General features: G+C 50.4%; 1 protein-coding gene across 1 annotated transcript in view; it reads right to left on the bottom strand.

The window, feature by feature from the left end:
- Window positions 1-26,261, bottom strand: part of ADGRB2 (adhesion G protein-coupled receptor B2) — a 103,447-nt gene that overhangs the window by 49,509 nt on the left and 27,677 nt on the right. Inside the window, exons 3-13 of the mRNA XM_063140528.1 lie at window positions 25,760-25,924; window positions 20,526-20,690; window positions 19,412-19,513; window positions 16,917-17,023; window positions 15,683-15,877; window positions 14,048-14,116; window positions 13,849-13,957; window positions 12,724-12,870; window positions 11,127-11,202; window positions 9,886-9,988; window positions 9,276-9,319 (exon numbers count right to left, since the gene is read on the bottom strand). Coding sequence (XP_062996598.1) covers window positions 9,276-9,319; window positions 9,886-9,988; window positions 11,127-11,202; window positions 12,724-12,870; window positions 13,849-13,957; window positions 14,048-14,116; window positions 15,683-15,877; window positions 16,917-17,023; window positions 19,412-19,513; window positions 20,526-20,690; window positions 25,760-25,924 — 1,282 coding nt within the window. The remainder of the gene's footprint in view (window positions 1-9,275; window positions 9,320-9,885; window positions 9,989-11,126; window positions 11,203-12,723; window positions 12,871-13,848; window positions 13,958-14,047; window positions 14,117-15,682; window positions 15,878-16,916; window positions 17,024-19,411; window positions 19,514-20,525; window positions 20,691-25,759; window positions 25,925-26,261) is intronic.

Genomic DNA, 26,261 nt, shown 5'->3' with positions numbered 1-26,261 from the left:
AGAAAAAACGTATTTTTAAAAAAGCACTCTGAAAATGCAAAATTTCCCCCATAGAGTAAAATGCAAAAAATGCTCACATTTATTAGCACGTGTGCAAACTCGGGGATTTGTGAGCATTTTGGGACAACACGCTCTCCTGCTCACATTCATGAATCTGAACGGAGCATGTTTGCATGATTTGCAAACACAAACGAAATTCTCATACCTCCCTAGAGTGAACTCATCTGTGTATTGCATGTAAATATGAGTTTTTGCTTAAACAATAAAACAGGAGGCCACACCCTGAAATGCACAGATCGCCCTTTCCGTTCAAGAGTGGAGTTTTGGCCGCAAACCAACCCCTTGGAAACAATTCAAGTGAATTCAGCCTGGCTCCCCAGAGGTGGATGGACAACTATCTGACTGGCGCAAGGCCACACTGTGGCATCGTACCATAATCAGAAGAGGAAGGATTAGTTTTTTGGGGAAGGAACAACACCCAGGGCCAGCGCCAGACTATATTGCGCAGACGCGTTCTGAAGCCGCCCCCCCCCCCCCCGGCTCACTCACTGCCCCTCACTCGCCTGCCTACCCGCCCGCTCGCTCACTCACTGCTCCCCCACTGCTCCCCCCGCCCGCTCGCCCGCCCCCCATCGCCCGCCCGCCCACTATCGCTCGCCCGCCGCCCCCACTCGCTCGCTCACCGCTACGGCGCCCCCCTTGCTCACCCACTCCCTCCCGCTCCCGGCTTCGAAGCCAGGACACTGGGGTTGGGGGGCGGGGCAGAGGCTTTGAAGCGGCGCGCCTGGAAGTGGCTTCCTGGCGTGCCGTACTGAAGCCTCCGCCTCCAACCCCAGTGTCCTGGCTTCGAAGGAGCCAGGACGCTGGGGTTGGGCGGAGGCTGGGGCGGCGGCTTTGGAACAGCACACCCGGAAGCCGCTCTAGGAGAGCAGCTTCCGGGTACGCTGTTCGGCACCCTCGTTTGCTTGGCGCTCTAGGCGGCCGCCTGAGTTGCCTCTATGGCAGCACCGGTCCTGTCAACACCCACCCCATTAAGACACACACCCCATAATAACCTGGCTTGTTTGGATGGAGAAGGGGATCTAGGTCAGGCAGCCGCCATGGGGCTCCGTTTTGGAAAAGAATATCAGGAAATGAAGGCAGTGAAGGTGCCACTGTTTGCTTCTCTCTTCCTAGCTTTTCTGTAGTCCTGGGCATTTTTGAGTGTCTAAAAATATTTCCTCAAAAGTAACCAATAAAATGGAGAGGAGGAGGATTATGTATGCCGCCTTAGGTTCTTTGGAGGAAAAAAGGCGGGATCTAAATGTAATAAATAAAACCAACATTTGCTCCAGCACATTCTCAGTTTGATCCCCTTTGGCATTCCTGTTTTCTCCCCCCATTTCAATCACTGCTACAGAAGCACTAAACTTCACACATTGTGGTAAGCCTAAATGAAGGGTATCTCCACAACCGTGCAGTCTGGTGGCTCCGATGTCAGTGGGGTGGTGAATCCACTCTGGATTTCTGTCAGAACCAGTCAGAACTCTAAAGAAGCTATCTGAGGTCTGAAGCACCATGGGTCTTTAGACTTCTGACAGGTTCTGACTGAAACCCGGAGCAGATTCCTCACCCCGCTGACACTGGAGCCACGAGGCTCCGGAGCTCCAGCCCTGATGCCATCCCAGCTAGGGAAGCAGGAGCTGACTTGGGACAAGTGGGGCACAGTTCAGGGTCAGAGGACAAGCTCTGCCTGAATAAAACCCCACGTACAATCCCAGGCCTGGGGAGTCTGATATGCAGGGGTGCCTTAACAATAGAGCTGCCCTGAAGCCCAAAAGCTGAAGAACCCCTGAAGCAGGGTGCTACTGCTGTGGCAATTCTGCAGGGTGCAATTCTGCAGCCAAATGCTGCACAGAGCCTAGGACGGATGTAGCCCAGAGCCATCCACTCTAACGGGACAAAGTAGGGATAGGAGAAGGCGTCTGGGCAGGGCTCTTTCACCCCAAGGGACAAGTTCAAATTCAGAGAATCCCTCGGAGGCTGCATTCCAGTCATGTGCAGGGCTGATAGCAAATGGGGCTTGAGGGAAGGCAAAAGCAGGGGGCAAAAATCCCAGCCAGTTTTAGCTTAGAGCTCTTACTGCCAGGAACTGAGTCTAAGCTGGCTGCGGAACGCTGGGAATTCTAGGACGTTTTTCTGTCTCAACGCGCGTAGGGCTGCACCTCTAAGCAGGGATCTTCCAACTCCTCAATTATTCTGTAACTAAGCAGTGCAGCAGCACTAGAAGACAGGCAAGACTCCCAATGACGAAGCCAGAACACTTGAATTCCTGAGCAAAACGAGGAGCAATTTATCAAATGCTGTTTAATAGGTGCTCTCTCTGTGTGTGTGTGTGTGTGTGTGCATGTGTGCGTGCACACACACACACACACACACATAGAGACACTCTGCAAGCAAAATGAGATGATAAAGGTCCGCATAGTTAAAGCAATGGTATTCCCCGTAGTAACCTATGGCTGCGAGAGCTGGACCATAAGGAAAGCTGAGAGAAGGAAGATAGATGCTTTTGAACTGTGGTGTTGGAGGAAAATGCTGAGAGTGCCTTGGACTGCGAGAAGATCAAACCAGTCCATACTCCAGGAAATAAAGCCAGACTGCTCACTTGAGGGAATGGTATTAAAGGCAAAACTGAAGTACTCTGGCCACATAATGAGAAGACAGGAGACCCTGGAGAAGAGGCTGATGCTAGGGAAAGTGGAAGGCAAAAGGAAGTGGGGCCGACCAAGGGCAAGATGGATGGATGATATTCTGGAGGTGACAGACTTGACCTTGGGGGAGCTCGGGGTGGCAACAGCCGACAGAAAGCTCTGGCGTGGGCTGGTCCATGAAGTCACGAAGAGTTGGAAGCGACTGAACGAATAAACAACAACATGCTGATAGTATTAGGTTGGTGCTCCTGCCTGATCTGGAGCTCGGAGAAGGCTCCTATTCCCTAGGCCAGTCTTCTTAACTTGGTGCCCTCCATGTGTGTTGGATTAGATGTGGGGATGATGGGAGTTGTAGACCAATGCATCTAGAAGGCATCATATTGGGGAATGCAAAGCATAAACACCTCTTCTGAAACAAAACAAAATGCAAAGGAACAGGGCAGCCCTTCCCTCCAGATGTTTTGGATCACAACTCCCAGCATTCCTGACTACTGGCCATGCTTGCTGGGGCTGATGGGAGTGAAAGTCTAAAACATCTCTGGACAGGAAAGGTAATCTTCCCAAGCCATGTAACTTCTACCCAATGGTTCTCACACATTGGTTGAGATATAAAACCCAATGCCCTACAGAGACAGGACTTAAAACACGTAAATATCTCTTTTGTCACCCAAGATGTCAAGGTCTACTTTGTAATTCAGAGACAAATTAAAGCATGAAAATAAAACTATACTAGCAGGCAGCAACTCAAGTGGATATGGGGCTCTGGTGATAGAAATTCTGTAGCTGTGTCTCCGTGGTCCTCTCCAAACTGAGTGTCCATCCACTGGCTATGAACTAACCTCAAAAGGTGTGGAAATTCCGCCTCTCGTCTATGTCCTTTGATCTGAAGGGAGGCCACACTTCAAAGGAAGGGAGAGATCTTCTTTGCATTGCATTGCACGCAACGCAGGTGGAGATCAAAGGGTTTTAAAGGGTTACCTGCTGCAGGAACAAATCCATCATTTGTGGAAGATAACTTCAGTGTCAGGAGACGGTCTGATTTCTTTGAAACTCACAATCGTGCTGACAGAGCTTTGCTTAAAGAAACTAAGAGAGGCAGCTGCACAGGAGAGACCAATAGGAGAGGTCCTTTGGGCAAAAAAGCCAACTGCATGGTTTGGGAGTGCCCAAGTATGTAGAAACTGATCAGCACATGGATATGTATTCTCTCTTCCTATTGGTTTAGTAAGGGTAGCTAATAAAAGGGGTTCAAATGAGAAACAGGTCTCCTTAAGACAGGATGTAGGGCCACATTTATGTGATACACAGCTTCCGCCTTGTCGGGTCGCACAGTTCATTGGCCACTACTCTAAAGAGGAGTCAGCCAATCAAGTGCAAAACACAGTTACTTCTTCTCCCGGCATCTGGCTGCTTTTGCTGTTTGGGGAAGTACAGATGCCAGCAAATCCTATCAGGCCCTAGGAACAAGCTTCAGTGCAGGGTCTTGCTAATGGTCCTCAGGAGCACCCCCCCCCCCATTCTTCTCTGGCTCAGATCAACATCTCAGCAGAAGAATTCCCAGCTTATGCCCCCAGCCCATCCAGTAGCCCATGGGAAAGCAACACTTCCCAAAGGCCAGTGGGGTTCTTGCCCTGGTGTACTAAGTGTCTTGGAAGAAGAGAGAGTTGCTCTCATCCAGCAACCATGCAGCCCAATGCATGTTTAGACAGAACAGAACGTCCTCCCACTCCCAGCACTACACAGTGAGCACGGCCAGGAGTTGAAGGAACACAGGACACTGGTCCATTGGTCCATCTAGCCTAGTATTGTCGACACTGACTGGCAGCAGCTCATCAGGGTTTCAGGCAGGAGTTTTTCCTGCCTTGCATGGAGATGCTGCCAGGGATCGAACCCGGGGCCTTCCTGCGTGTAAAGCCATGGCATTGTGCCCTAAATCAGTCTTGTCTTTAACCACTGGCTGACACAAGTGAGTGCATAGAATCTCCCCAGGTGTGTACTGAAAGGCCCGGCGAAGAGGGATTTCTGTCTCCTTCACCAGCCTGCTCAGCTGGCCTTCCTCCACGGCCAGCAAAGGGACACAGTGGACTGGTGAAAGGGGAAGAGAGGGCTCCACTTTTCTTTGCTTTTTGAGCCTGCTGCGCATCTATATGCTGCAGAGGGTTTTACTAGCTTGTTAGTTACTCATAAGAGGGCCCCGTTCATCAGTATGGCTGGATGAGATTTGGTGGATTTCTCCACTCTGCGTCAGGCAGAAATGGACCCTGGACTGGACACAAGTTGCAATCGGAAATCCATGCATTTCCAGGCTTGTGATGCTCTGGGTGGTTCTGAAGCCCAACTAAGGGCTTAAGTGGGAAGCAAGGGATGCCACTGCAGCTACTTTCCTCACACGTTCGGAGGGTGATCTGTCCTATTTTACCCTCTGCCACTATATCCTCCCTCCCGGCCAGCTGATAATGAATTACATCTGGCAGGCAGGAGGCCTCCATCACAAAGCGCCTGCTAATCAATAGCCGTTATTAACAAAGTTAACCCACAGTGGGTGGGGAGAGATTGGCCTCATTAAGGGAGACTCTCGCTCAGCACAGGTGACGATTGAGAAGAGGTATTGCTGGGTCCCTTTCTGATGTATAATGAGACGCCAACACAATGCAGAAAGAGAGTTCAGCACTGGAGGAGTGGACAGCGCTCCCACCCAGCTCCAGGTATCTCTCCAGGTAGCTCTGGTCAGGGTAGCGAGTGCTTGCTCGCCACCGCTTTGCTAAAGACTCGAACACCGCAAACTTGGGGAGACCGTTTTTCTCAAGACACCGACTTCCGGGCCTTATGTTTTTGGAGAAAAGAGCGTGGAATGACGGAAGAGCTGGTTCACGTACAATTAAACAAAAACAACATGGAACAAAGGGAAAGGAATGTTCTTATTTATACAGAAAGATTCCATGAGGCAAGGCTCTCAATTTCGTGTGGGTGTGAGCGTTAGGATGTCCGAACAGATGAAGTTGGTGGCCGTTCTCTGCCAAATGAAACCAAGTCTCTACAAGTCACGTGTTAAATCAACGAACCTACTATATTAATTCATTGAAATATATAAATTCCTTTTCTTTCCTAAAGCAGTCCCATCATTCAAAGTAGGTACCAACATTTTGTTCTTAAGTTATTTCGTCATCATTTCTTTAAGATGATTTACAGTGTTATTCCTATTTTAGAGCTAGAATTGCAATTTGACAAAGGGCACCCTGTGAAAACCAGAGATGAGCAGGAAACCGCCCCCCAAGGTGGATTCACTCAGGAGTTCTTTTAGACAGCATGCAGGATGGTATACCAACAGAATCCCTAAACGATTCTAGGCCTCTGGTAACACACATTCCATATTGGGCCGGGCATCTACTGCATAATTTCACAGAGCCAGCCTACTTGGCTGCCATTCCACACCTACGCAAGCAGGCAATTCGGATGTTCCTCCATTCGGGGGTAATATTATAGCAAGTTCATGAAAGATCCATTTGATACAGAAGTTGCGGCCAGAATTAAACCCTGTTAGCAGACGTGGTATTTACTGCAAGATCTAAAGTGAAGAGCCGAGCAGTCTTGAAACCCCAAATGCCTTAAGCCAGTGAGGAGCAGCAGAGAGGCAAAGGCCGTCGCCTCTTGCAGTCTGCATAACTCCCGTCACAGTATCCACACACACACCCCAACAACACAAAGGCGGCCCCCATCCACCCATCTTTCCACCCCCGAAGTCCACGTAATCCCTCCATTCCATAACATGGAGACAAAAGCGATTCTGACCCGACAGCTGCAAGAAGGCTTTTAAAGAAGTCATCCCTTCAGCACACAGTCACAGAAAAGCTACGCTGGAAAGTAGGCATGTGCTCCGCTCCGATTAGGAGCGGAGAAGCAGTAGCGGATTGGCCTGCTCCGCCTTACCCAGAGGCGGAGTAGAAGCGGACCGCGGACCCCTAGAAGCAAGGCGAAGAGAAGCGACCATTTTTCGGAGCTCCTAGTTCAGGCGGAGCGCTCTGGTCGCCATCTTGAAAACATTTTGCCATAGGATTGCATTGCGGGAAATAATCGCGCATAACTAGGTTGTTTTTGAAGCTATCGTTCTGGAAATTCTTGTGCACAGAGAGTCGTGGATGGGGGTCATTTTGAGACTACTCTCACCTCTCTGCGTCGTGCGGGTCGCGTGCTATATTTTTTTAAAAATCGGGTCAACAAACAGGGACAGCGTGGCTCAAACGGCAGTTTTCGGCTTTTCGCCCATAGGATTGCATTGCGGGAAAGAATCGGGGATAACTGGGTTGATTTTTAAGCTATCGTTCTGGAAATTCTTGTGCATAGAGAGTCGTGGATGGGGGTCATTTTGAGACTACTCTCACCTCTCTGCGTGGTGCGGGTCGCGCGCTAGAATTTATTAAAAAATCGGCGGGAAAAATACCTTTTTCAAAGGGCTGAGGGGCAGAGTCAGCTCCCGGTCATGATCACATGATCCCAAAGTTAGAGGAGGGCATAGGCAAAACGGGTAACTTGGGATTCTGGGAAACTTCTCTTTCTTAATCTGAACGGACTTTTCCCAGTGTTTTTTAACACAGTAGCCCCACCAAATGCACAAACACAACCTGAAATCATATACTAAGCCAAGAATAAGAGATAGAAACACAGCACTGCTACCCACCCTAACTTTGGGGAACAACTGAAAAGATGTGGTGCAAGGGGATGAGCTCCCCTAGGGCATCTCATCGTGGACGTGCCCCCACTCTCTCCTGCACTGGAAGGCCATCGGAGCCTTCCAAAGAGAGTAAAACGGTGGAGCAATGCCTATCATGAGTCGAAGTGAGCGTTTACTTCTTAGTGGTGGAGCGATGCCTATTATGAGTTGAAGTGAGCGTTTACTTCTCAGAGCTCTCGTGGTGAAGCAATGGCTTTCTTGAGCTGAACTGGCAGCTGCTTCCCTCTCCCCCGGGCACGTCCCCCTATTACTGGTAAAAGACAGATATAGCCTTTTTTAAAAAGTTCTTCTTGTTGTTTATTCAGCAACACTGCTGCTTTTAATTCCACCCCTCCTTCGTTTATTTATTTATTTATTTATTTATTCCATTTTATATGCATTACTGGCTTATCCTTGGCTCACTTCCTTATGCCCCCAGAAATGTCTGCTGCCTGCCTGCCTGCCTTCCCTCTCTCCTCCCTTGCCCGCCTTGCAGGGATGTTGTGTGTGTGTGGCTTTGACTCAGGGGAGAAGTCCTTCCTGTGCTCAAGTTCCAAATCCATTTTTCAAGTGTGGAAGAAGATTCATATAGGTTGATCTCTACTCCCCAATTCATGGCATGTTGGGATTTCCTTTGAAATGGCCCCATTGAGAGGTCTGTAGGTTTAAGCCCCGCCAAAAAACAGGGGATGATGGGACTGCCTTGAGTCTCGGCGTGCGGCGTATGTGTATCCCTGGATAAGCTGTCATGGTGGTGAGTTTGAGGTTTCTAACGTGCAAATTGACGGAGCTATGGAAAGGGGTGTGAATGGGGTGCCTGATTTTCAAAAATTCCCCAAAAATCAGGGGATGATGGGATTGCCTTGAAACTTGGCGTGCGTGTGGACACATGGATAAGCTATCATGGTGGCGAATTTGAGGTTTCTAACGTGCAAATTGACGGAGCTATGGAAAGGGGTCTGAATGGGGTGCCCAATTTTCAAAAATTCCCCAAAAATCAGGGGATGATGGGATTGGCTTGAAACTTGGCGTGCGTGTGTATACCCCCATGAGGTGTCATGGTGCCAAACGTGAGGTTTCTAACTTGAACAGAAAAAAAGTTGTTTACTTTTTTAGCTTTCAATGCAACCCTATGGGGGGGGAAAACGGAGCTCCGATCCGGATCCGGAGCTCCGAGCGGAGCGGAGCGGAAATGGGCGGAGCGGGGGCGGGGCGAAGCGGCCCACTCCGAATATGGCGGATCTGCAAGTGAAGCGGAGCGGGGGGTCCGTGCACACCCCTACTGGAAAGTGTTAACTGAACCCAGTGACGGCTGGTAGCTTCTATGTCAGTAGGGCAGTGAATCTGCTCCAGGTTTCAGTCAGAACTCTAAAGGAGTTATTCAATCACCTTGGATAGCTCCTTCGGAGTTGTGACTGGTTCTGGTTGAAACCCGGAGCAGATTCACTGCCCTGCCAACATTGGAGCCACCAGCCTCCACTGGCCGAACCTCTTCTCCAGGAGTCAACTTGCCTCCCCCACCTGGGGCTCTCCTAGAACGTGTTGGCTGCAACTCAGGAATGGCATCGGCCACTTGCCTATTCCCCTGGAGAGAACAGCAACGGTGCTGCCTCCTCCTGGCTCCCATAATGCGTCCAGGCCAGGCCATGCTCCTTCTAGGCAGAGGGAGACGTCCTAGTCTCTGGGAGGGAGTGGGCAGAGAAGCAGAATACGCAAGGTTAAAAAGGAGATTTTGGAAGGCTGAGGTGGGCCATTTGGACAGCCCATCCATTTCCTCCTCCTCAGTTTTACTCTCACACACACACTACAGACCAGCCCAGAAGCTACATGCGTGTGCTCATCTGTACCCGGGCTATAGCAAGGCGAAATGTACTCACACTTTGGCGTACTCCCAGGTCACACACCGAGGATGCGAGGTGCCCTTGGGGAAAGGCGGAGAGGGAGAGCCGTTAATTGGTGCAAGGTGCTAAACTGCATGTTGTGGATGCAGGGAAATGTTTTTTCTCATTTCAGTCTCCACGAGGGATATCGGAGACTGGGAGGGGGGTTGGGGGCCGCCCCGCCTGCCTAGCTTAGCGTGCACCAAGTTGGGCAAGTTCGCCAGGGTGCCATTTTGCAGAAAATGGTGGCTTGTTGTGCTACATAAAGGGGACTTTTACTTAAATAGCGGCCCTAGATAAGCCTATTTATGTAAAATTACAGGCATAAATTGTCTATAAATTTGCGTAAATGGGCTTATTTATGGCCACCATTTGCGTAAAAGACCCCGTTACATAAAAGAAGGAGCTGCCACTTCCCACCAAATGGTGGCTGGGCAAGTAAATGGCAGGCCTCTCGCCGGGCGTCCCTGCACCGCCCGCCAGCACACAGCACAGGGCGAGCCGTGCCAGACGGGCGGCAAGGGTCCGGGGAGCTTAGTTCCCTCCTCAGCAAGGAACGGCTGCACCCATGGCAGAGACGGCAGGTGGTGGTCCTTTGCGCACTTACGTTGATGATATGGGACAGCTCCACGATGATCAAGGGTTCCACAGCCTTGGTTGGTGGCTTCACCGTCACTGTGAGAACTTTGGACATGACAGCTAGGGGACTTCTGTGGATGGAAGGGAAACTGGTTGGCTTCTCTGCTCAAACACTGGTATTTCTTGAACCATCTCGTGAGTTTGCAAAAGCCAAATGGTTCGAGGCAGAGTGGAGGAAAGCAACCCGGTCATTGCCTATACTTCTTTAACTCCCCTGCAATGCGATCCTTGCAAGTTTCAAGGAAGTAGGTGAGAGATGCCAACTACGGGTGCTATTTTACACTCCCAACCCCAACCCAATTACACATTGTTGCAATCTCTATGATAGGGTGACCATATGGAAAGGAGGACAGGGCTCCTGTCTCTTTAACAGTCACATAGAAAAGGGTATTTCAGCAGGTGTCGTTTGTAGGCATGCAGCACCTGGTGAAATCCCCTCTTCAACACAACAGTTAAAGCTGCAGGAGCCCTGCCCTCTTTTGTATCTGGTCCCTCTACAAAAAAGAGGGCAGGACTCCTGCAGGTTTAACTGTTGTGATGAACAGGGAATTTCGCCATGTGCTGCATGCATACAAATGACACCTGTTGAAATTCCCTTTTCAATATAACTGTTAAAGATACAGGAGCCATGTCCTCCTTTCCATATGGTCACCCTAAATCAGACGGATGAATCTGCACACTCCTGTTGCGCCTTCTGTGCTTGAAAAAGGCTCTGAGCCTAAGCATACCTAGTCCCAGAGAGCTAGCTAGATTGGATACCAGCCTCATGAATTCTCTGGTTCAACCTCCGGAGTCCAAGATACTGTGTGTGTGCGTACATTTGCCTATCACCCTTGCACTTGTGATGCTCAGCATGTCCTTTGTTTCACCTTAATGTGAATGCATTTTGAATATAAATACGCACACACACACACACACACACACACATCTGTTTTGACACATACCCTTGAGCATTTGAGTGTGCTAACTCAAACTCACTTTCCACATGCCACCACGTAAGAACATAAGAAGAACCATGGTGGATCAGGCAAAATCCCGGTCCACTCCAGCATTCTGTTCCCACTGTGGCTTAACAGATGCCCCAATGAGAAACCTGAATGTAATAGCACCTTTCCACTCGTGTGTCCAAGCACACCACCTCTGATAATATATTGCCACCCTGACTGGCAGCCATTGATCACCTTATTCCCCACAACTACAACTACTCACCTAGGAGGAGGCAGGATTAGTCCCAATGTGCGATACAAGATGGCGCCAATGACGAAATACGATGATTCATCGGTTTCTGCACAGAAGTGCCAGGAGGGGAAAGAACAATATTAACGCTTTTCACTGTTGTATTCCTGCGTTCGCTGCTCCAGAATCTATTTAGATATGGTGGAGTATATAAACATTGTAAATAAATAAGAAGGTATTGATTATGCCTATGCCCAGAGAGGGCACCAGACCGGCCCTGCCCGGCCCTGCTGCTCCTTCTCAGAGTGCCTCTGGGAAAGGTGGCGGTGCCTTTAACCCCTTGTTCCCAGGCCTCATGTGTGTGTGTTTGCCAAATTACTTCATCTGTGTCTCACACAACATTCTGCACCCCTGCCTTTGCAGAAGGAATAATAGTCCTCAGGCAGACCTGTGTGGGGCACTATAAAATCAACAAAAGAGACCTCAACTTCCAAATCCTGGCTTGTTTGAGAACCAGTAACCATAGCTCCTCCTCTGCATGTATTGGGAAGCTATGCTTAACTACTGCTTCCTGGTTTGTTATGCTATTTGTGAGAAAGGAGGCGCAAAGTGGTAGCCAAACGGCTGTGTATGGGAGCCCAGACCGTGTCCGAATCCAGCCAAAGAGAGTAACTTCAAAGGGAGGGAAACACAGTGGTTTTTTTTACCCTCTTCGAAATGACACACTTGTCAGAATGAATAAGCTAACTATTTCCTCCCTATAACCAGGAAGTAGTGACAAAACACTGCATGGAGGAAGAGCTCTTCACTCCATAGCAACAGAACAAATTAGTAACTAGGGGTAGAGCAAATGCAACCAGATCATCCTCCAAAGCCACGGCTGTCTGTTTCACTGCACTTTAGCACACATTTGGAAGAGGCCAAATTTCCTGAAATTAAGCCTGTGGCAAGTTGGCCATCTGTAGTCACCCCAACTTTATAACCTATGCAGGCAGGGGCAGGCAGGACTTCTTGCACCTACTCACACCATCACATGGCTGCCTGCTTGCACACACTGTTTGGTGAACCGACACAAATTGCCTTATAAAAATCTGAATCCAATTTCTCAAATGTCAAATTCCAATTTCAAATTTGAAAAAGACAATTGACTTCTGAAATAGCATGGCAAACTGAAATATCAAAAATCTAACATTCTGTTTTTTAAAAGTACTTTTTGACAGGATGGTAAAATATATGGAAAAGTTGCAGAATTCTTTCAAATGTAAGTATTATGAATGTTTAAAAAATTGAGTTTCGGAAACCATTTCAGGGTGGTGGTTGTTTTAAGAAAACACAGCATTGATTTGTTATCCTTTTCTTATCTTGCTCTTCCCTGGAGGAGTTTGCATCCCTTTGCACATGTCTCCCACAGGGCTGTTCTCATCAGTCACGTCCACCGTCACCCCTGCTTAGCTTCAACAAAGCGACAGCATCAGGGGCTCCCAGGCTGGGCGCTGCTTCTCCTTCGTCTCCTTCCCATTCTTCAAATATGGATGCATAGGGAGGGGACCACTCCAACTGCATTTCACACCACCCCTTCCTCCCCACCCACCCCCATGGGCAGCCAGCTTCACACGCACAGACCACATACCAGAAGAGGAGAGGCTGAGGACTTCTTTCGGAATGAAGATTTTGTCTTCAGAGTGGCGGGCCCAGTCTTTCATTCCCCGCCGGCCTTTCATGGGGAAGTTGATGTCACTGGAGACAGCAGAAACCGGCTCTCTCTGGATGCTGATTACTGCCAAGGGTGGGGGGGGTGATAAGGAGGAAGGGGGAAATACATATGAGTGGGCCATGCTCCCCTTTTGAGCCCTTGCTCAACATCACAGACTTCTAGGACTTAAGCCATGAATCCCATGACCAGAGGTGAGGGACCAAGCCACCAGTAGGGATGGGTGATAAACTTGTTCAATTCATTTTTGAGCAGTACTTGTCAAAATCCACAACTTTCTTCCTAAACAGCATGGAAAGTTCATGAGATTAATTTTTTTAAAAAAAAATAGCGAAAGAATCAAAACAGACAGATTTGTCCACCCAGGCTTTGGAAGCTTAGTTCTTAAATATCTAGGGCAGAATCTCTGTGTATTCAAACATGTTAGAATGAAGGGTTGCCATCTTTTTCTTTGCTTCTGCTGACAGGCTCCTTATCTTTAATAGCGCCATGGCAGGCAGGTACAACGTGGCCCTCTCCATGCTGGGAATAGTTGGACCTGTTCAACTTATCCAGTGCACATGGGTGAGAAGTTTGTTCCGGTTTGCTTTTCGTAAGTACTTACTGACTTTTGCACATTTCCTCATGTATAGGATGGGAAGAATTTGAAACGGTAAAAAATCTGGATTGCCGGAGAAATAAAAACGGACAGATTCGTCCCTTCCTAACTACCAGAGGTTGTTGGGTGCTCAGGCCTCTTAGCCCTTCAGACCCGGAAGGAAACAGGAGGCTGAAACGTCAGCACCTGGGATTGGCAGGCAGTGTGAAGGGTCTGGGTGGGAAGGTGGCACGACGCCTCTGGAAGCAGCCCTTGCCTGCTGGCCAAGAGAACAATGCCTTCAGCCTGCTGCTCTCTAACCTGATTCCTTTGAGCTGGCCACAAGGACCCTGCGTTGGAGAACACACACCCTCCGGGTCTGCAGGCATGCTCCTGCCTTGACACTTCCTCCCTCCCCACGCCTACCAGAAAGGAAGCCATTCCCCGTCCTTCCTCCAACCACTCACCTAAGTTGTCCGTGACAATGAGGGAGCTCTGGAAGGCCTTGAGGGCGTCCCCTACCAGGTGGATGAAATCCTCAACCACCTTCATGAGGAGAACGGAGCCAGGCAAGACCTGTGCAGCACAGGAAGAGGAACAGGGGAGGGGTTAGCGACGGATGGTCTTCCCACAGCCTGGCCCCGCAGCCAACGCACGCCAGCTCACCTGCTGAGCATCCTCCCACTTGTCCCTGTTTTCAGCATCCACCATGTGACTGACAACTTGGAAGAATCGCTGTGGAAGAAGGGAAGAGGTTGGGTGGGGTGACCCTATGGAAAGGAGGACCGGGCTCCTGTATCTTTAACAGTTGTATAGAACAGGGAACTTGAGCAGGTGTCCCTTGTAGACATGCAGCACCTGGTGGAATTCCCTGTTCTTCATAGTGACCAGATAGAAAAGAGGGCAGGGCTCCTGCAACTTTAAATGTTGTGATGAAGAGGGTATTTCACCAGGTGCTACAGTGGAAAAAAATGCACAATTTGAACTCATCAGCATGGTCCCGAAATATATGATCTGTGGCAATATAAGAAGAAGGAAAAACCTCATGATTTGCTTCTAATCCATGGAAAAACAGACCCACTATCTTTTTATGCTATACAGTGGAGATTTATTTAACATACATCACAACTGGCCTTAAACAATATCTGCCCACTTCAGCTTTGAGCATTTGGACATTATAACAACAAATGAAGATCAGACAGCACACTTATTAATTAGTATATTTGTTTATTTAGTAATTTCTATTTTTTTCCTTCTCTTGCTTTCCTTTCCTTTTTCTCTTTCCTCTCCTTCTTTGTATTGTCCACACACACCCTTAAAAAATATTACAGCTGTTTAGACATCAATTGTTAGGGGACTGATAACATTTTGGTTACAATTTAAAAATAAATAAAGTTTATAAAAAAAATTAAAGATTTTTTAAAAATAAATAAACAAGCTTTTCCGCCTGGCCCCCTGCAAGCGGGGGGGGGGGGGGAGGTTATAGGGAGCGGAAATGGCTGCTGCATCTCCTGCAGTTGCCCACCTCTTTATTACAACCTTCATGAACAATTGCCCATTTATCTGGCTCAAAAATTAGGAATGTGCAAGAACACTTTTCTTTTTAAAACAAGTTTCTAGTCCTTAGCATGCAGAGATGCTCATGAAACTACTCTGCAGGCAGTGTAATACCTCAAGACTCTGGGAGCAGCTGTGCAGAGCTTCCAATGATAAGGAGTAGAGCTCTACTGTCGTGTCCAGTACCTCCCCCCCCCGCCTCCGCCAAGGGTCAGCAGAATGACTTATGCAAAATAAGCAAATAAGCTTGTTTGATTTGCACAATTTATCCCATATACAGCGACGGCTTTTCTGGAGGTAGAATTTGGATGTTGCTTGGAAGTCCTCTGACCCCATCCAGGACTTCTCACCACTGCTATCCCGTATCATCTTAGAATCATAGAATAGCAGAGTTGGAAGGGGCCTACAAGGCCATCGAGTCCAACCCCCTGCACAGTGCAGGAATCAACCTTAAAGCATCTACCTGACGGATGACTGTCCAGCTGCCTCTTGAATGCCTCTAGTGTGGGAGAGCCCACAACCTCCCTAGGTAACTGGTTCCATTGTCTTACTGCTCTAACAGTCAGGAGGTAATGCAGGGATGCAGAGCCTCAGCTCGGCGTCTGGATCTAGCCCTCTGGGGTTTCTCAGCTTTCCCAAAATGGAACCCGGCCCTCAGAATGAAAGACATTCAACACCCCTGGCCTGGCCTCTTCCATTGTGGCCGTGAGCACCATGAGCCTTAGAAGGGGGAACGGACGGTACCTGCACATCATCTGAGGAAGGGATGTAGGTAGCTCTCTTGTACGTGTCCGTGACATTGCGCAGGATCTCCACCGAGAAAAGCAGGTCCCCGCTGTAGTACGTTTTGCGAGCTACGAGCTCCAGCAGGGCACGGACCACCTGAGACATGCCCTCGCCTGCCAGCATGCGCTGCCCCTTAGCAAGGTGCTCGCGGAGCTTCAGTTGGGGACAGAGAAAGAGAGACAGGGGGCAGGCTAAGGCTTACTGATGGGAAAAGCACCTGGGCACCCTTGAGGTTATCATGGGGGACTGTGAGCGGAGGGGGTTTGGCCAGGGCCCATCCGAACCCAGCCCCAGAGGAGGGCCCTGCTCTGCAGGCACAAACGCCCAGGTTTAATTCCTGGCATCTCCAGTTAGAAAGGAGGCTGCGTAACAGCGCTGCGGAAGGAACCCTCTCTGCGGAGACCCTGGTCAGCTGCTGCTAGTCGGAGCAGGCTGCACAGAGCTAGGGAGGCCCACTGATCGGGGGGGGGGGGGGAGAGACTTAAATGTATTTGAAGCCTCTGGAACTGGCAGGACTCAGGAGGTTGCTTTCTCTGGCTAGATCTACACCAAGCAAGATAAGACACTTTGAAAACGTTTTGAAAACTGTATACGGAGTGTGTCCTGGGCCCCAACAGTTGTCAAAACTGTTATGAACTGTTTTAAAGCAGTCATGTAGATCCTGCCTCTGAATTGTACCCTATGCAGTGCAGCATGGTGGCTCTTTTTCTCAAGACGATGATCAGGGGCACTGACTAGGGATGGCGTGGGAGTCCGGTTGGGCTCAAAGCCCAGCAAGAAACAGCTAGCTGCTCCCCCACGCCCCCCGATGGCAGTCCACGGACCCCAGCACTTGCCCGCAGCACTATTTTCTGCAGAAATCTGGGCTTGTTCTTGTCTGTAATATCCCATTTGTGTAAATGCTGGCCTTAAAGGGGTGATGTATGCAACATTACAGGCATGAACACCTGTACTGTTGTGTGCATTGCCTCTTCAAGGTTGCCAGGAATGAGCCGCCATGTCTGCAGAAAGGGAGCGGGCTCCAACACCTTCCTGCTGAGCTCCCGTGACCCACTCAGCCGTCCGCCTCGCCCTGCTCACTGGGGTCGGGGAGGTGGCGGAGGCTTGACGAGCGGCAGGCAGGGCGGGCACAGGCGGGTCCCTCCCTCGGGGAGATTGAGACGGCCTGTTTGCGTGCCAAGGCTGCACCTACTGAGAGATGTAAGTATCGGTACTCGTGAGAAATGCAGCGTGCGAAGCTGGGCGTGCCCCAGTAAGCCACACCGTGGGAGTTGAGCAGGCACCGGCGACTGGCAGACCCTAAGAGAGAAGGCAAACAACCAAATGGCACTCACGGCTCAAGAGGCCCACCACACTGGCCCGGGCCCCAGAGGGCCACTGAGCGAGGCCTCGAGAGCAACGCTTTGCCCAGGCATATGGCAGCACATCTTAATCGCCCACATGTTCAGTTTTTTGAACGGTTTTTAATGCTTTATGTGTGTACGTTCTGTGTTTTAACATTTTAAATTTTGTGTACCCTATTTCTTCGATTCTAAGACACACTTTTTTCCCCATATAAACTTCTCTAAAAATGGGGTGCTTCTTAGAATCGCGGGTGTGTCTTAGGGTTTTTTTTTCTGTTGGTGGTGCTGAAATGAGTGTGCGTCTTACAATCGACGGCGTCTTACAATCGAAGAAATACGGTACTTGTTTTTATCTCAATTTTAGAATTTCTGTAAACCGCCCAGAGAGCCCTGGCTATGGGGGCGGTATATAAGTGTAATAAATAAATTAATATAAATAAATAAGAAGCCAACCGAGCAGAGGAGAGGGCAAGCAAAGGGGGTTGAACTGCCCCCCTCCAGAGCCACAACAAGCTGCCCTGTCAGGAAGGTGGCAGCAGCGGAGGGTCGTGCCTCCTGGACGGCACTGCGCCTGTGGGTGTCCCTCCCCAAGGAGGCTCGCCTGGCGCGGGCAACGCGGTCTTTTAGGTGCCAGGGGGAGCCTTTAGCATGTCCCTTCCGGAGCTTGTGACCTCCGATGCATTTTCTGTTCTTGCCGTGAATTGTTTTAATGCTGCGTTTTACTGTTGCAAACAGTTTTATTGCCGCTTTGGCATAAACCGTGCTGCAAGTCTTGAATTCAAGGGTCGTATAAAAAGGTTTCCATTAAGATAAATAAAATTAAATGTTGGAGTACAGTTCTCCAGCCCAAACCACATTGAAATGAATGGGAATTGTGCAAGAAGGACATGTGGGAAGCTGGTGGCCCCAACGCCGCACCCTGGAGAACCCCTTTAGAGTTCAGGCAGGTTCACGCCGAACCCCAGAGCGGATTCACTGCCCCACTGACCTCAGAGCCACCGGTCTCCGCTGGAAGGACCTCTATGCTAGCGGGACTAATCTCACTGGGACGCTGCTTAATCTGACTTTATTTGGATGAACATTTTGCAACTCTTTGCATGCTTGACAGTTTCCCTCCCACACCTATTAACCAGTGTTATCTCTCTCTTGTTTTTAAAGCACAAATATTGATCTGTTCACTAACCGCCCTTCCAAATTTGTTTTTAAACGTGCTTACTCTGGAGACTGCACTAGAGAGAGCTTAAACAATATCCAGCTGGTACCTTTAATATAGCTTCCTCAACCTGCCGCTCCTCAGATGTGTCAGACTACAAACCCCATCATCCCCAGCCAGCACACCCAATGCTGGGTGGGGTGATGGGATTTGCAGTCTGACACATCATGGGGGTGGTACTGGGTTAGGGAAAGCGGCTTTAGTAGATATGCTCCCTGGAAGGACGCACATGGGTTTAAGCCAAACACAGCGCGGTCCTGCTTCTAGTGCCGATTCATGTTCTTCCGTAACGCAATGGCCCTGGTTCCCTACGTGCCGCATCCTTCACTAGCCTGGGACACTGTATTCTGCTTAGATATGGGCTTCTTCCTCCCAGAGCAACTGAGCTCTTCTTTTATTCCGGGGTGTGGATTCAGTGTTGTTATTTTAAAAACAACAACCCATAATGTGCCAAAGCTGCATGCGGCCAGATGTGTGCCTCTTTCAACACTGCTAAATGTGCAAGCATGTGCAAAATATTCAAAGTCAGCATGGCGGAGCGGGGAGCATAGGGAATGCTCCCAAAAGTGTCTTTGTAGGAGACGTCTAAAATACGTGGCTCTGTGCAAATTTGGAAATAAGAGTTGCAGAGATTTTTTTTTAAAAAAAATGTGTAGATGAATGTGTGTGCAATCAGATTTTGCTTTTAAAAAAGGGGTGGAAGGCATGGTAGCGCCCACCTGTGGTGTGTGAAGTTGCAGGCGTTAATCCATGCAAACTGGCAGCTATCACAGGGCACCTTTCATCTCTCTCTCTCTCTCTCTCTCTCTCTCTGTGTGTGTGTGTGTGTGTGTGTGTGTGTGTTACTTTTGAGACTGAAGAAGCCAGCCGTCCTGCAATGCAAATTGGAACAGGGCTGTGCAATGACCTGGAACATAAGTGACTGGTGGAGACCAACCCTGTGAAGTGTCAGGAAGTGGCCTTCCGCTTCCAGTGGGAAACTCCTGTGGGCGTGCAGATCCCTCGGGGGCCCGGCATTCATCTCACCCTGTTCTCCTCCTCCTCCCCTCTCCCGCCTCCTTTCTGCTGCAGTCGTCTAGACTCCCGTTTGGGGCTTGTAAAATGTGGGTCGCCGCCCCTGCAGCCGCCTACCTGTGGCATTGGATGGGCATTTATTGTAGACGATCTCACCGGCAGCAGCTTTCTTCCAAGTCATCAAGGAGACATACTCATCTTTGCACATCTCATGGTAGGCTGAGGGAGGAGAAGAAGGGAATGGCTGACAAGCCTGGCTGGGGCAGTGGGGCAGTGCAGGGCCCCCAGAGCACACGGCCATGAGGAAAGGCCGGGCCCGGGCCTGGAGAGTGTATGTGTGGGTGGGTGGGTGTGAGTGTGAAATGTGAATGGGCTGATACGGGAAGAAAGCAGGCGTGTTGGCAACTGGGCGTGCGTATGTATCAGGGGTGCAGAACTGCTTTCAGTCCAAGGGCCAAATTACATGTCAGAGAAGCTCTTGGGGGCCGCATTCCAATGGTGGGCGGGGCCAGAGGCAAAAGAGGGCGGGGCCAAAACTGCCTGCATATTTTAGCCTAAAGCTCTGGCTGCCAGGAACTAAGCCTTAGCAGAGGCATTTCAGCCTATTACAATGGGGAAAATATGGCTCCAAAGCTGGTAAAGTACGCAGTGATTGATGGCTGGCGGAGAGACCAGAGGAAGTGGGCATGGCTTTATGCTAGGGTGACCCTATGGAAAGGAGGACACGGCTCTTGGAACTTTAATGGTTGTATTGGAAAGGGAATTTCAGCTGGTGTCATTTGTATGCATGCAGCGCCTGGTGAAATTCCCTCTTCATCACAACAGTTGAAGCTGCAGGAACCCCCCAAAGCTTCTTTGAAATTGAATCCAGCCCTTGGGCTGAAAGGGGAAAAGCAAATTGGTCTCGTGGATGAATAAATTGAGCTTGAGGATGGGAGGGGAAGTGAAAGATGGACCCTGAAACAAACGGAGGTGGTTTGCAGAGATGCAAACACACAGGCCGGCAACTGCCCAGCTGAGGGACCAGCAGAGAGTTCTGAAGCACGGGGAGATGGACTGGCGGAGGGAGGGGCATCTCGGCTGATGCTGGGTGCTTTGAGCTCATGGGCCCCATTGCAAAGCATCTTCTTATCAGAGGCAGGGAGAGAACCCCTTGGGTCATCTCCTTCCAGGGTGACCCGGTAGAGCACTGTGCCTTGGAGGGGACCCGCTCAAAGGTCAGGACACACACCTGGGCATTTCTTCTCGTTGCACGTCTTGACTTCCTCCCCACTGCCCTCACATGGGTAGCCTTGCACGCCTGTCCCCTGGCACATACGGAAGCGTCGCTGCCAGCCTGTGTCACACGTCTTGGAGCACAAACTCCAGTGGTTCCACGGGCCCCATTTGCTGTCAGCTTTGGTTCAGAGAAGGAGAAAGGGAGCACAATTACAGCACACACACACATACACACACGTTCCGTTTCTCATACTTTTACGCACACTCCCAATTTAGATTCATATTAGCTGGAAGACCAAAGAGAATGCCAGGGAGATAGAAGAATCCCTTCTTTATCACTGGGTTGCAACTGTGCCGGCTGATAATGACTTTAATCAAATATTCCATAGATGATTAAACCCATTTATCAATAATCCAGATCTCATTTAAGCTAAAATGCCCCCTCTCCCCTTCCCAACCAGGCCGTGACCGCAAGGGTGCCCTTAACAAATGGGATTCATTTCCTTTCCTCAGGAGGGGTCTTCCTCTCAAGGCTCTGAATTCTGCAGATCTCAACCAGCTGGAGGAAGAGGGTTTAATTTTGCTGCCATCCGTAAACATGAATATGAGCAACAGCCCTCCACTGAGAACAACTAGGGTCGAAGGCCTCAAAGAAGCAACTGACAGAGACCAGCCTGTCCGGTGTGGTGCTCTCCAGATGTTTTTGAGCTGCAACTCCCATCAACACCAGCCAGCCTAAGCCAGCAGTCAGAGACGATAGGACCTACAGACCAAAAGACCAGGAGGGCAGCACATTGTGGAAGGCTGCTATAGACCAAAGCACCCAGGCATCTCCCATGCCAGGGTTCTGCTCCACTCCTACCACCCGGCCAGCCAAGAGGCAACATCTAAAGATCTGCCCCAAAAATCCAAGGATAAAGGGGTAGGAAAAAAGGATGTTTTTCTTCCTCTTTGCCCTCGGCTTTTTTGGCAGTCCTTGTGGGCTTTTCCCTTTCTGTTGGCTTTGAACACCTAAAGATCAACACACCTAACGGTCAGTGAAGCCCTCGGAATTGGAAGGCAGAGCCAGTGTGAGCAAGGGGAGGATGGCTGGAAGCGAAAGCCCAGGGCGGCAGTGGGAGGCGTTCTGTGAAGGCTATCTATTTATTTACGGCATTTTTATCCTGCTTTTCACCCAAAGCGACTCGCATCAATCAAAAGGAGTGACGCGCCCTGCTGCGAGCCTCCCAAACCGAAATGACAAGACGTACACAGGGGAAGCGGAGCAGAGGGACAAGGCAGCGGGGGAGGCATCAGCATTCCCAGGCCAGAAGCAAGACGGGGAGCTACAAGTGGCTGTTTCAGTGCACTCTGGCCCAGGGCTGTTCTCCCCTTGCTGGCGCTCTTGCACGAAGAGCAACTGGTAGCTCTCATTCTTTCGGCCGATGGATGGGGCCAGAGCGTTCATCCATGCCCCCTCCTTCCGCGGTCCCAGCAGGGCAACTGCCAGCTGGAGCTGGGTGTCCATCCTAGCGGGGAGGGAGCAGCCAGCTCTCTGCAGTTGCGTCTTCTCTGGTCTCCCTCTTGGCGTCACGCTGTGCCTACGGGAAAGCAGGGGGGCGGTGCAGCCTCCGAATGGCCCCCTGTCCTCTGGTTAATGGCAAAAGCCAGCGTGTGCTTCCCTTCAGTTCTCCAGCCCCAGGGACACTCTCCGTCAGAACCAAAGATATTGCTCTTGTGATCTATACGGGATTGTGCTTGTGGCAGTAGAAGCCTCTGACATACTGATAGGCTGGGCTGGTGTGAAAGCACTGAATGTTCACAAATGCTCCAGTATCCTGAACGCTCTGCTGGTGGAATGTTTGCAGTCTGGTTTCCATGAGGGAAGGGAAGGTTGTCCGTTTGGCTGGGACTGACACCTCACATAACCCAGACTTTGGGCAGAAGTCCTAGAAGTTAGGAGACCTAATGGCCGAGGAAGCTCAGAGGACAGGTGGCTGCAGAAAGGGTGCAGGGCAGGCAATGGGCGGAGAAGGAGGTCCTGAGGGAAGGGTGGTGCCGAGGAGAAGGGGATGAGCGAAAGGACTAACGAGAGAGGGCAGCTCTGAAGGAAACTTGTAATGCTTATGTCTGGATAGGTGGACGGTGGAGGCGGGCAGGATACGGGCGAGGGGAGTACTAGGGGGTCGGCTAAGAGGCCGGGAGTGAAAAAGAAGTGGGTTAAAGAAGGTGGTGGGCGATAAAGAAGGGATTCGAAGAAAGAATAAGTATTGGAGGCATGGAGTTGAAGAAAGAAGGGCTGGCGCAGAAGCTTGCATTTTTAGGACCTTAGGATAGGAAGCACTCTGGGGAGGAAAGGAAGTCAAGAGGCAAGCCAAGCCGAGAACGGCAGCTCTGTAGGTCAGGAAGCAAAGGGGTCACCGGGAACAGGCCCTGGCAGGATATGGGGGCCCTGAAGTTCTCACATGTCCTCCTTAGTATATGGCATTATATTTTACCTTTCCCCCAAGGAGCTCCACCTGGAGCATAGTGTATGTGGTTGACATTCCCCCATTTTATCCTCACAGCAACCCTGTGAAGTAGACTAGGCTGAGGGAGATAGTGAGTGGAGCAAGGCTAACCAGCAAGCTTCGTGGTTGAGTGGAGATTTGAACTCGACTCTCCCCAGTCTTAGTCTTAGTCTTAGTCCAACACTCTAATCCACCCGTCCCCAACTTGGTACCCTCTGGATTCACTGGACTACAACTCCCATAATCCTCCAGCCAGCTATGCTGCAATCCAATGCAACTGGGAGGCACCAGGTTGGGGAACACTGCTCTAATGATCACACTGCAGGGCAGTGGGTCTCAGCACAGTTTTGACTAACCAGCCAACAGGCATTTCGAGTTACAATATTATTTTGAATTTGGCATGTTGGAGAAAACTGTTTGTGGGGGGCGGGTTTGGTTTTCCTCGGCTCGGCCCACAGGACTTCATTTTGGTTCTCGCTGCCATGCTCAACTTGATCTGCAGTGATTCAGGTCAGTTTGCGGATTTTTCCAGAAATTTCGCATTTTTAAAAAAAGCTGTGCAATTTGCACAAATTTCTTAGCAACTTGTGCAAATTACAGCCAAATTTGCGCAGATTACAGGCAATTTTGTGCAATTGGGTTGCAATTTGCGTAAATCTGGTTATAATTTGTACCAATTGCAGAATCTTAAAAGATATGCAAAGTTCCTGGAGTTTGGGAAACAGCCTGCAGCTCGACTTGCAGGCACAAATTGGGTCATACACACTCGGTCAACCCCAAAACCAACCACATTTCCTAGCGACAGACATCTCTACTCTGAAGCGATGAACTGGGAGGGGAAACATCTTCTAACATAGCTGTAAGGCTGCCACAGGACTAATCTAATCACCAGCCAGGTCAGATCAGATTAGGAGATCTGGGTTCAAGTCCCACATTACAGATTTGCCATGTGGCTGCCGAAGCAAGCTGAACACTCATCCATTGCAAACCAGGAGCAGCAGCACCCCACCCTGCAGGGTCAATGCAAGAACACACCCACACCCACCACATTTTTGCAAAGAGAGAAAGGGACAACCGAGAAAAGCAGAAATCACTCTGATCGCTTGAGAGAAAGAGCTGGAGGGTCCAGCACCCCAACAACCAGGCCTGGGAGCATCCCGCTCCTGGATAGCCACCTCAGGCCTCAGGCCCCAGCTGTCACTCTTCTATAAAAACTGGCAAATGAAAATTGATGCTGTAGGGGGAAAGGCAGCAGCCGGGGGCCATCTGTCACTGCTGCCGGATGACTGGCGTCTCCGAACCCTCCGTATTAGGAGCGGTGGTGACTTTATGGAGAGCAGCTGTCGCTCCAGACAGATTGGCAGAGCGGGGTGCTTACGTCAAGGCATGCCTTGCCAAGCTCAAAGATGACAACCCGAGAACGGGGCAGGAGCGAGCCAAGAGTTTCCAGCCCAGTTTCAAATCGGGGACCAAATGCTAAGAAAGATGCACCTCTCGTTCAAGGAAAGGCTCCAGGGTTGGGGGAAAAAAACTCCAGCTCTGATTGTAGGAGATATATATATATATGTGTGTGTGATAAGTTTAATCTGCCCAATAACAGATGCTGTGCTGTACAGATGCGGATTGCAAAAATCTAAGAGCATAACGGCTTCAATTCAACATAGTGTAGATGTAAACCTTTTAGAAAACCTGTTAGAAAAGCCTCTTTGGTGATGCTTCTCCAAGTGCTCCTGCCATTGGAGGTTAGATAAGGGCCCTTGGGATGAGACCTTTTAGGTTGTGACAGGATGGTGGCTCTGATGACAGCGGGCTGTGAGCTCTAAAGGAGCGATCCAAGGTGCGCAGCTGAGTTCTGACTGGTCCTGACCGAAACCAGAAGCGGATTCTCCACCTCACTGACATCAGAGCCACCAGCCTGCACTGCCACCAGTTGAAAACTTTATCCACCCCCACCCCCGCCCCCGCCCCCAGCCCAGCCTTCAAAATGCGAGCTCAGTTGGTTTTACTGGATGGGCTGCATTTCTGCAGTTGTAACTTGGCCATTTTAACTACGCTCCTGCTGTTAATTTTGCTTTTTAAACTTTTTCATGATTGTTTTAAAGATTTTGAGCCAACTGGGAGCCAATCTGAGAGCGAAGCCGATAGGGCAGCGTGCCCATTTTTAAAGTAAGGAAAAGTTCCGGCTTGCTCTGAGCATGGGCAGCTGGACCTGAAACGAGACCTTGATCCAGAGACGCCACACTGCACCTGTCTGGCAATTGCAGGAGCTGCTACTGCACCCACTTATTCCCTTTCCTGCCTGAAGAGGGCGCTGAGGCCTTCGCGCATACGCAAGTCTATCATCATCATAAACGTAAATGCATATATCATCATTATAACTGTAAACTCATCACAACCCTGTGAGGTAGGCTAGGTTGAGAGTCGGAGACTGGCCCAGAGTCACCCAAGTGAGCTTCATGGCTGAGTGAGGACCGGAACCCGGATCTCCTGAGCCTCAGCCCAACACTCTAACCACTACACCACACTGGGTCTGCAGCTCTCTGCAGTAGCTGGACCCGCAGCAACATGCTTCTTCTCTACTCCCCCAAGAACTGCCCGGAAAGCAACAGAGCCCCACCCACAAGAAAACTCGCCCGGCGCCCAACCAGCCTGCTCACTCCTGTAGGGCTGTAGGGCCTGTCGTTCCTCGGGCGCCCTGAGTGGGCCTTCCTCTGTTTCCTCTTCCCCTCTGGATGGAGGCCTCGTGCGGGTCCCTTACCTGGGCATTCTGCGTTGTAGCACTCCCGGGCGTCGGCGTGAGCTCCTTTGCACTCCGCCCAGCCGTGAGCCGAGACGCTGCACTTGCGGCTGCGCTGCTGAGTCCCGTTGGAACACGACACGGAGCAGCGGCTCCAGGACCCCCAGTCCAGCCACTGGCCTTCCACTGTGATGGAGAAGCACAGGGGGAAAGACCCATCAGTCCATGGTGGGGCAGCAGAGAGTGGGTGGGGGAGCTGCGAGGAGCGGCCCCTCCCCCTTTTAACCCAACCCCCCCCCCTTGTAGCATCCCATCCGGCTCCCTACGCTACAGCAGGATCCTCCAAACACCAGCCCACCCTCTCCCAGCTGCAATGCTCAGCCAGGTTCCCCTTGTGAGAAGTGACCTGCTGGCACGGAACAGCCCAGCAACGCCACAAAGGCGGCTCCTGCAAGCAAGCCAAGCCGTGCACCATGGGCAGAGAGGGGGAGAGGGAGGGGGGAAATAGAAAAGGCAGTCAAAG

This window comes from Elgaria multicarinata, chromosome 13 (genome assembly GCF_023053635.1).
Source record: "Elgaria multicarinata webbii isolate HBS135686 ecotype San Diego chromosome 13, rElgMul1.1.pri, whole genome shotgun sequence".
NCBI lineage: Eukaryota > Metazoa > Chordata > Lepidosauria > Squamata > Anguidae > Elgaria > Elgaria multicarinata.
This window is presented reverse-complemented; position numbering and strand designations above follow the sequence as displayed.